Source organism: Brassica napus, chromosome C2, assembly GCF_020379485.1.
Source record: "Brassica napus cultivar Da-Ae chromosome C2, Da-Ae, whole genome shotgun sequence".
Lineage (NCBI taxonomy): Eukaryota > Viridiplantae > Streptophyta > Magnoliopsida > Brassicales > Brassicaceae > Brassica > Brassica napus.
The window spans coordinates 5,924,884-5,935,378 of record NC_063445.1 but is presented as its reverse complement, the minus strand read 5'-3'; the positions used below and the strand labels follow the sequence as shown (position 1 = coordinate 5,935,378).

The following is a 10,495-nucleotide window of genomic DNA, read 5'->3' as shown; positions in this document are numbered from 1 at the left end:
AATCCAAGTTATGATTGTTGATTAGCAAACGACAAGTAAAGCTTTAATTAGACAAAGCACAAAGCAGTTATCCAACATAGAAGTTATGAACTAAAAACCAAAACAATATGATAAGGCCAAAAGAGGCAGCAGAACATCCACGCCAACGACAAATAAACGTGTAAAAAACGACTGTGAAAACATTGGGAATATTTTATAGATTTTTTCCAGCTAAAGATTCTTGATCTGCAGTTTTACAAGAAACATACATGACTTGATGAGATCTCAACACTAAGCAGCTTTAGCCGTGTGAGAAGAAAAGCTCCATGACTCTAGATCTTGTAATAAAGCAACTAGATCTCTAACATCCTCACTCTCTCTCATCTCTTGAAGCCATAGCTCATTATATCTCTCCACACCCATTTCTTCTTCACCATGGCTCCTGGACTCATATGATCTCCTTCTCCTCTTCACCACCTTCCTTCTCTTGTCATGATCTGCCATTCTTCAACACAAAGGGAGAGAGAGAGATACAAGTCAAAATAAACTCAGGAGATCTCAAGAGAGATAGAAGAGACCAAAGTAAGAAGCATATGTTACTCTTTGGAGAGAGACAGCTGCTGAGCGATCCCAGAGATGCAAAGAGGGAAGCCATAGTTGCCACTAAGAGTTGTTGACTGCATTTCTTTTTCTCTCAAGATTCAGAAATTGTGATCTTGTTTTTTAAAGAGAGCTAAAGAAAGAAATAAGAAAAAAAGAAATAAAGGCCAAGATCTTGAATTGAGTAAAGATTAAGGAACGGTGTAGTTTATATACTGGTACTAGTACTGTGTTGTTAATACCCACTTTACTATTGCAAGACACGAGATGAAAGACTTTTTGTCTTGTTGATATGTGGAAAGAGAGTAAGTAGGCGTGGTCTCTTCCTGTGACTGAATCGAAATGATTCATCTTTTAAAATTTACTAGCGGTGAAACTAAAAAAATATTGGTTTCACTTTGCCTCTTTTTCTGATTTGGATTTGATTAAAGTATGTGGAGGACAATAAGGCTTTTCAGTTTCTCTTTTTTTCAGTGAGAATAAATGCAGCACTCACCTGTTAAATCAGCTAAGTCTTTAACTTGTTTCTAAACCAACTTGTTAAAAAAAAAAAATCAAGTAATTTTAACCAAGCTCAGACTCTTCAAAACTGTAATGTTAGTTTTGACATCATCACTGATTCACTATCATCGTTTATTACACAGAAAGACATACCAAGCAAGTTATCAGACAAGAGCATTTAATAAAAAGGATGATTGGAACCAATCTTGCAATGTTTTGCAACAAAAAAATCATATACCAAAACAACTACTCTTTCATCAAATGTTATCACTAGATTGCAGTAAGAGAACCTATTTAAGGGAGGTCTTATTATGTGTATAACTAGCTAGAATGTCTATATCTTAATTGGTATGGATACGTTTTACAATGGTACACTATATAGCAATTCGGGGCCGATCGGATAATGGATAGGATCTATCAAAACAAAAAACGATTCACTAGCTCAACTTGAATCCAGGAGCTATTCATAGTACATATAGTACCAACAATAAACAAGAACAAGTTAAATAATAAGTTAATAGGTCTACTTGTGCTATGAAGTGACAATCCAGGAACTATTCATAGTACATACTATACCAAGGTGGCTCCGATTGGTGACATGTAGTATTGAAGTCGAGTTGCAATATGTATTGCAATTCTATGTAACTTGCAGTAAAAATTATGTGGTAAAAACTGTAACTTTATGTGGTAAGTTTGCAGTAAGAATAAAAATTACAATTTTAGTAAATTGATGAGTGGTAACCTTTTTGATGTATAAGTTGCAGTATAGTTTCAATAAAATAAATATAAATATAAATATGAATATAAACATAAACATAAGATAATGAATCATTATTAATAACAAGAAACGTTAACCTATTTAAAATAAATAAATAATACTTTTTATTTTATTTTTAATATGTATACAATAAATTTTAACAAAAGTTAAGTTGCAATATATTTTTTTCCAAGAACTATACTTACTGATTATAATATTTATCCGATATCAATAACAAAATAATTTATAAATTTCCATTCTAAATAAAAGTTACAACTAATAAGATTATGTAAAATAACAATTTAGAAAAAAAAATTAAAGTTAATAATACAAAAATAAGAGCAAGAAAGAGAGTAAAAAATCTATGACTAACCCAAAATTAGGTGAAGTTGTATAATATTGTTAAGAATATTTCCAGAAATAAGAATAAGATATTGAAAAGGTGGTTTTGGAAATATAAATAATATTTTATTTATGAACAAAAAATTCCAAGACGTATTAGCAATGAATCAAAGGTTGTTGTATGGGAGAGTGATGGAGGGCATCATAAGGTGTGTGTATCTAATTTATTACTTTTACTTGTAGTTTAGACAGACTTTAATTATAACTGTACTTCAGCTCTAAAACATGGGATTAGTCATATGATGTTACATTAACTTTTGATTTAACAATTTTACAAAGGATGTAACTCAAAATTGTAACTCAACCATAATACATGATAACTCAAAATTAAAATCAAAAAACTAAATTTAATGCATGATTAGAGACATTTTTGAGTTATCTATGAGTTAAAACAAAATCAATGTTACCACGTGTTACCGATCAAAGCCAATACACAAGGACTCATTAAAGGTGATACATTAATACTTTTTGGTGTACGGGACCCTTGTTGTCGACTTTTCCCCTCCACATGCATGAAACATAACAAAATTTTAGCCACTCTCGATAAACTCTGTAGATATGTTACATATGATATGAGTCGAGAGAGGAAGTATTAAAATTTTAGCCAGTGTCGACTTTCCCCTCTAACAAAATGATGCAAGCCATAATTCTTTTTATTTCCTTCAAGTAACAAAGTCATCCATTTACTATTCTCTTTGCACTCTTACATTGCAAGACAGTTAAAGCATATAATTGGCCCTTTTTTTTGAAAAGAGATAATTGGCCACATATAGTCGCCTTTGCTCTACTTGTGTTAGGATGTGACAATCAGTTGCAAGACACTTAAAGCATCATTAACGGGGGTTCTTAGTACATGGTTTTTATCAGAATATAAGAATTCAATTCTTAATTTTTAACTGAAAATGCTAAGAATCGGCTCTTAAATAAGAGATTTAAGAGCCGACTCTTAACTTTTTCAGTTAAAAGTTAAGAGTCGGATTCTTATATTCTGGTAAGAACCATGTACTAAGAACCCTGCGTTAATGATGGTCTAATTGGCCTTTTAAAACTTTAAAATATTCAAAGATGAGCGATCCTCAGCCTGAGAATTACAACAAATGAGTTATAATGAAGAATTCACAGAATTTTGGTTTGATTCTTACGTACAAGAGGAAATGTATTTTCTTTCTTTTTGTTTTGTTTGTCTTTGACAAGGGTCTATTAAAAGATTTGGAAGAAAAGGTCGACAAATCAATGAAAACTACCAGCACCATAAACTCAAATATCTCGCTGTTAACTTGTTTACATCACAAGCAACAAAAATTCATCTGAGTGAGAGAACATCTCCCAAGACTCAAGATTTTTTTTCTTTTCGCTAAATAAGATAAATATTTTTTAAAAATATTTGGGATTAACAGCATCATTTTTCGTTGAAATCAAACTTCCTCATGTTGAACATCCTTAGGAACAATTATAACATGTGACCATACTGAAAGTTGACATAGATGTGGAAGTAAATATTGCTCTCTTCTTATTTTTATGAAGTTTAGCACAAAAGCTACATTTCAAGAGTTTGCAAAAACCAACATTAAGACCGAAAACATATATACTGTGGAATTTCCTTCCACGACTGTCGTACCTTCTTGCATCACGTTGGAGAAAGTGTGAAGGAAAAGAGAGCTAGCTAGAGAAACCACACAATTTGCTCATAATACGATTGGAGCCGTTGTTTTCTCTTAGTCTGAAGTTATATGTTTTCAAGAAACGAACTTCATTTCTTTGTTATTTGGCATCTATGTCTTTCATAAACTACTTGCAACAAATAGACTCGGATACGAATGATAGTTACTATTCATCTAGCTGAACTGGTTATCAGTTTGCCAAACCACAAATATCTACACATGCCATTAGATATATATACACATATTTACGTAAACGTAAATCAAATAATGATCAAAATCGTGGCTGAAGAACATATAATGATATGATCAGATCAACTGATACATACTTGTTTTAAAACGTTTTAGCAAGTATTTTTAAATTGCAAAAGTCTACATATTTGTACTAATTTGTTTCCCTGTAATTTTATATTGTTTTTGTAATCACAAATTGAAATTAATGAAAATTATCTGTTTGCCTGGTAAAAAAGTCTAGATACAGATGAATCGAATAACCCACGAATAGATATGATCTTCTAGAATACCTTTTTTTGTTGGGGTGGGGGGATTCAATATATATATTACCTGCCAAATTAGACCAAGTACTCCAATTTTGTAAAAGAAATTCATTTACATCCAAATTGCTTTGAAAAATTACAAACCGGTAATTTAGGAAAACAAAGAACAGAAACCAAAACTTACATAAACCGGCCGGGTTGATCCAATGCCATCTAACACGTGGGGATGGTCGGAATGTTCGAGTAAATTTACACAAGACCGATGAAACGACACCGTTATATTAGGCAAATCTAAATGTAGTAGTGTGGGGTGGGGGGGGGAGAGGGGAAAAAAGAAAACCCCCGAAAGTCAAATAAAACACGTCAAGTTTTTGGAATTTGGTGGGTTGGACCGTGCACGTGACCGCACAGAAACTAAACCCGGACGTGTTGCTCGTGAGTAAACCGGATTGGATAAATCGGCGACTGGTCCGGCTACCCTTGTTTTGTTTCTCCTACCTCTCCGAGAGAGGGATCGAAACTTTCCCCGTCTGCTTGTTTGGCTGCTATTCCTCTTTTTTTTCTTCTTCTCATCGAGAGCTCTGAAAACCCTAATCTCTCATCAGCTTCCCTATGTTCTGATTCACTCTCCGGTCCCTTGGTTCGTGTTTCCGTTTTTTAATTTCTGAAATTCTACTTTTCGATTAATAACTCTTTTGTGTGTGTTTTGTCTTGTTGATTAGATCGGTTTGCTGTATGGAAACTATATCTATCTGCTGTGTCAATTTCAAAGCTTTGGTGCTAAAATTGCTGGAGTTAGAGGTCGTGTTTTGAAACTGAAGCTTTGCTTCTTGGTTTGTGTCTGGGATTCAAGAAATGGACTTGGAAGCTCGTTGTAAGGTACTTGTTGTCTGAAAGGTCTCTCCTTTTTTTGATGGGTTTGCTTTATCTGTACTTGTTAGGCTTCAAAGTTTAGTTTTTTTGGTTTGCAGGATAAGCTTTTACATTTTCGGATAAAAGAGCTCAAGGATGTGCTCACTCAGCTCGGTCTTTCGAAACAGGGAAAGAAGCAGGTAACAATAGGGTACTGTTTAGTCATTTAGATATCCGATAAGCTTCATGGTTCTCATAGGCTACTGTTGAATACATATGTGTGTGTTTTGAACTCTTTTTGAAATATTCTTGTACAGGAACTTGTCGAGCGGATCTTGACCGTTCTTTCTGATGGAAAATGTTAGTTTGAACCCCTTTCTCTTTTCTTATTCTCACGTCTTGGTGTATTTTGCGTTGTCTTCTCTTAAACATTTGTCTTCGTTTCCTACTGACAGCTGCAAGGTTGTGGTCTAAAAGGAATACAGTGGCGAAGGAAGAAGTTGCAAGACTAGTGGATGATACTTATAGGTGTGGAATCAGTTCTTTACGAAAATGCCATGCTTTTCTTGTGCGATTCTTTATCAACATAATAGTATTTTTTGTGTGTGTTCCATAGGAAAATCAAAGTATCTGGGGCAAGTGATTTAGCATCAAAAGCACAAGTGAGTTCAGATACGAGTAATCTGAAAGTCAAGGGGGAGCCTGAAGCTTCCTTTCAACCAGAGATGAAAGTTCGATGCGTTTGTGGAAGTTCACTGGAGACAGAATCAATGATTCAGGTAAAGCTCGGCGTGTCTATTCCTGTTTGAGCTAGCTGTGGAGAAGTTACATGTTTGTAATTATTTTTAATTTTTTTTTTGGTTTCAGTGTGATGATCCAAGATGCCATGTTTGGGAGCATGTTGGATGTGTTTTTGTCCCGGAAAAGCCTATGGATGGAAATCCACCACTTCCTGAATCATTTTATTGTGAAGTCTGCCGACTCACTCGAGCTGACCCGTAAGATTTTATTTTCCCTGCCTCTGTTTGAGTTGTGAACAATTGTATTCTGTCCTGTCAGATCTGGAAAGAAAGACATATTTTTCCATTTGATATGCTTCCCATTCTAGTTTCTATATCTCCTTGCATTTGTAGTTGTTCTGCTTCTAGTTCTGAAATTTCAATGTTATCTTTACATTCGTTATCCATTAGTATTGTGTTTCACGTTTGTCCTACATGGTCTTCCTTGTGCAGGTTTTGGGTTACAGTGGCACATCCACTTTATCCAGTGAGGTTGACTGCAACGAACATCCCAACTGATGGGTGAGAACTTTATATTTTTCTAATTCTATGCCAATTCTTGAAAATTACAATTGTTGACGTTTTTTTCTTTAGAAAGCTGAAGTACTCATTGGGCTATATCCTAGATGATACATCACCATCTGTCTCATCCTGCATTAGCCACTTTCACGTTTTTTTGTTTCCTCTAATGGTTTGCAAGAAAACGCTTTCACTAATGAATCATCTGCATCATGATCCTGATAGTCAGTTGACTTTTCAACTTGGAACTGCAATAAGCCGATCTTTCTAGTGTCTAGAGAACAAGAATCACAATTGTTTTGTAGCTAGATGCACCCCTACTGAAAAAATAATGCTACTAGCCTTTATTCATTTTAATACTACGATCAAAATCTTTCCAGTTCAAGCGCAATGCAGAGTGTTGAGAGAACATTTCAAATCACAAGGGCAGACAAGGACTTATTGGCCAAACAAGAGTACGATGTTCAGGTTGGGTTTTGCAAAGTACTTTCAATATGTAATACCGTATCTATTTTATGCGTTTCTAACGGGAATTTACTTCTTTTGTTTAGGCTTGGTGTATGCTATTGAATGACAAAGTTCTCTTTAGGATGCAATGGCCTCAGCATGCTGATCTGCAGATCAATGGTATGCCTGTACGCGCAATTTACCGACCAGGGTCACAGCTTTTGGGGGCCAACGGCCGCGACGATGGACCTATTGTATGTTTTCATCCCCCTTTTCGACTTATATAGTAGTAGTCGATCTCTCATACATTGAGAGTTTTGCAGTCAGTGGTGTAACTTGTTTACCATCTCACTCTACTGTTTTGGCAGATCACACCTTTTGTTAGGGATGGAATTAACAGAATATCCTTGAGTAGAGGTGACAGTCGGAGTTTCTGTTTCGGAGTAAGACTTGTGAAGCGCAGGACTCTACAACAGGTACTGATCACATGTTTTGCACGAGAAACATTCAAACAGGGTTTTGGTTGGTCTATGGGGGCAATAAAGACAAATGAAAAAGATTAACAAAACGATCTTCTGATACAGACCGAAAGAAATTAAAAGAATTACCTGTGAAAGTTACCTGTGGATGCATACTTACTTTTGAATTTTCCCTTGTTTATTTCGAACTCTCACTAGATATTAGAGTCCTATACTTACTCCTGCATGATACATGGTGTATAAGATAAAGTATTGTTGGATTGCAATTGTGTACTTAATGTTATCCGCCTGTCATGATGCTGCAACATTGTATTTCTCCTTTTCATTATATTTTTAGTGTTCTTAATAGCTCAGAAATTCAGTTATGGTGATGTAAGTTGCCTCAATATTTACACGTTTTTCCCGTCTAGGTTCTAAATTTGATTCCAGAAGAGACGAAAGGGGAGACGTTTGAAGATGCGCTTGCACGTGTTCGGCGATGCATTGGAGGTGGAGGTGGAGATGATAATGCCGACAGTGATAGTGACATTGAAGTTGTTGCTGACTTCTTCGGTGTCAATCTCCGGTGTCCTGTAAGTTACCAATAGCTTGCTTATCTAAGTCATGTAACTGATGCTGTACACGTGTGCATTTCCTTGCAGCTGAATTTTAACTGTCTTTTTTTTACTTGTCTCATTAGATGAGCGGTTCTAGGATAAAAGTTGCTGGGAGATTCTTACCCTGTGTGCACATGGGCGGTTTCGACCTTGAGGTGTTTGTGGAGTTGAATCAACGTTCCAGAAAGGCATGTCTCCTATCCTTGTCAAAAAAATTGGATTATCATTCCTCTAATTTTCTGACTATTTGTTCTGTGGCTTTCATTACATGCAGTGGCAGTGCCCTATCTGTCTGAAGAACTACTCAGTGGAGCATGTAATCGTGGATCCTTATTTCAACCGCATCACGTCAAAGGTATACTTACTATAACTCTTGAATCTTTGTAGCTAACGTTATTTATTGAATTGCTTTCCTTCCTGCACCTCAGATGATGCATTGTGATGAAGAGGTGACTGAAATCGAAGTGAAACCGGACGGCTCTTGGCGCGTCAAATCCAAAAAAGAGAGTGAGCGTAGGGAACTGGGGGAACTCATGCAGTGGCACGCGCCCGATGGCACTCTTTGCCCCTCTGGCGACGAGATTAAACGGAAGATGGAAACGATGATCCCTGTTAAACAAGAAGGCTTCTCAGATGGTGGCGGACCAACCTCTCTGAAACTCGGCATAAGGAAGAACCGCAACGGCGTTTGGGAAGTGAGCAAGCCTAATAATGCAAATGGAATGTCTTCCAGTAACAGGCAAGAGAAGAATCATATTATACCGATGAGTAGCAGCGCTACTGGAAGTGGTAGGGATGGTGATGACACAAGCGTCAACCAGGGCGCTGCTATTGGAACAACCTTTGACTTCGGAACCAACGGCGTTGATCTCGATTCCGTTTCCATGAATGTAGATTCGGGTTATAACCAAGCTGGAGAGGATAGGAATAATGAAGTTATTGTTCTGAGTGATTCTGATGAAGATAATGATTTGGTCATCACCCCTGGACCTGCGTACAGTGATTCAAGAACCAACGGTGGGGTGAATTTTCCGGGAATCATCAACTCTTATAACGAAGAGCCACACACCTTAGCTGGGGGAAGCTCACGGTTAGGTCTTTTCAACGAAGATGATGAGTTTGATACGCGCCTTTGGTCGTTCCCTTCTGAAACTCCGGAAGTCTCTGGGTTCCAGCTATTTGCATCTGATGCTGACGTTGATTTGCATCATCAAGGTTCACTGAACTGTGGTCCTGAGATAAATGGAGACTACACCATGGCTCCTGAGACAACATCAATGGCGTCTATTCCTCCTCCTGTAGTTCCAGACGGAAGAGCTGAAGCCGTTGCGAATGATGGCTTAGTTGACAATCCTCTTGCGTTTGGTAGAGACGACCCCTCGCTTCAGATATTTTTGCCGACGAAACCGGATGGTTCAGCTCAGTCGGGTTTTCGAAACCAAGGTGATGTGTCGAATGGTATGAGGAGTGATGACTGGATCTCGCTTAGGCTAGGTGATAGCGCCTGTGGGGATCACGGAGAGCCTGACGGGCTCAACTCTAGCCAGCATATGTCTACAAGGGAAGGTTCTTTGGATGATACGACAGAGAATGGTGAGACATTAAATAATTAATGTGGATCCTGCTTGTGTTTTACCACAGTTACTGACTGGTTAGTGTTTTATTTATTTGCAGATTCGTTGCTACTGGGTATGAATGAGGGTAGACAAGACAAGGCAAAGAAGAGAAGATCAGATAATCCATTTACTTTTCCTCGACAGAAGCGTTCTGTAAGACCTCGGATGTTCCTCTCCATCGACTCGGATTCTGATGAGTGATATTTGTTCCTGTTTTGATCTGTCTCTCTCTCGGGGTGTTCCTTTTTGATTCTTAACGCTATGCACAGGATCATCAGACAGCATACCGGAGTTAGCCAAGATTCGAACCGGTATTGATTATTAATAATTATTATTATGCTTTCTACGATGTTGTTGAACTCTCTCTCTCTCTCTCTTTTCAATATCGGTTCAGAATCTTGGGCCCTTGTCTGCAGGGTTGTATTTTGGAAAGAAAAGCACAGAGGCTGATTTTAGTTTTTACTGAATAGGCAGAAAAGTGGGCACAGGTGGTTCCGGTTTTAATTTGTTTACTCGGATGCCCAGGAGCCGTAGAAGTCGTGTAGCATCATTGTAAATTATCGGCTCCCAACTTTTATTTGTTTATTATAAAAAAAAATCAGCTCTTCTTTTACATTGCAAGTTACGTGCATTGAGTTTTCATCATGTTTCTGGCAAAGTGCTAGAAACAATGGTGAATATACTTCTCTCCCAGTCAAAATATCAGTATTACTATTATTTTTGTTGTAATTTTTTGAGCTTAGATCGAATTTCATGACGATTTTGTTGTGTTTTTTCAAACCAAAGTCAGATCAAATCTTCATGTTTCTTTGA

The 10,495-nt window shown here is 37.0% G+C and overlaps 2 protein-coding genes across 3 annotated transcripts; one reads left to right on the top strand and one right to left on the bottom strand.

Annotated features, from left to right (window-relative positions):
• Positions 1-789, bottom strand: LOC106430494. Its single transcript, XM_013871283.3, has 2 exons — positions 580-789; positions 1-484 (listed from the first exon to the last, which is right to left on the bottom strand). The coding sequence occupies exons 1-2, from the start codon at positions 660-662 to the stop codon at positions 271-273; spliced, it is 297 nt and encodes a 98-aa protein (XP_013726737.2). The 5' UTR covers positions 663-789; the 3' UTR covers positions 1-270.
• Positions 790-4,783: 3,994 nt separating this feature from the next.
• Positions 4,784-10,295, top strand: LOC106431741 (E3 SUMO-protein ligase SIZ1). Of its 2 annotated transcripts, XR_002655715.2 has the most exons (17): positions 4,784-5,034; positions 5,117-5,273; positions 5,366-5,446; positions 5,564-5,606; positions 5,702-5,774; positions 5,863-6,025; positions 6,114-6,244; positions 6,479-6,547; positions 6,925-7,012; positions 7,096-7,245; positions 7,360-7,467; positions 7,881-8,042; positions 8,150-8,254; positions 8,341-8,421; positions 8,495-9,659; positions 9,741-9,993; positions 10,099-10,295. XR_002655715.2 is itself a non-coding variant. In XM_022695870.2 (16 exons), exons 2-16 carry the CDS (start codon positions 5,250-5,252, stop codon positions 9,881-9,883), a joined length of 2,586 nt encoding a protein of 861 aa, XP_022551591.2. In that variant the 5' UTR covers positions 4,784-5,034; positions 5,117-5,249; the 3' UTR covers positions 9,884-10,295. The 2 variants fall into 2 exon arrangements, 1 of the variants encoding a protein (XP_022551591.2); XM_022695870.2 differs by having other exon boundaries at positions 9,741-10,295.
• Positions 10,296-10,495: the final 200 nt, after the last annotated feature.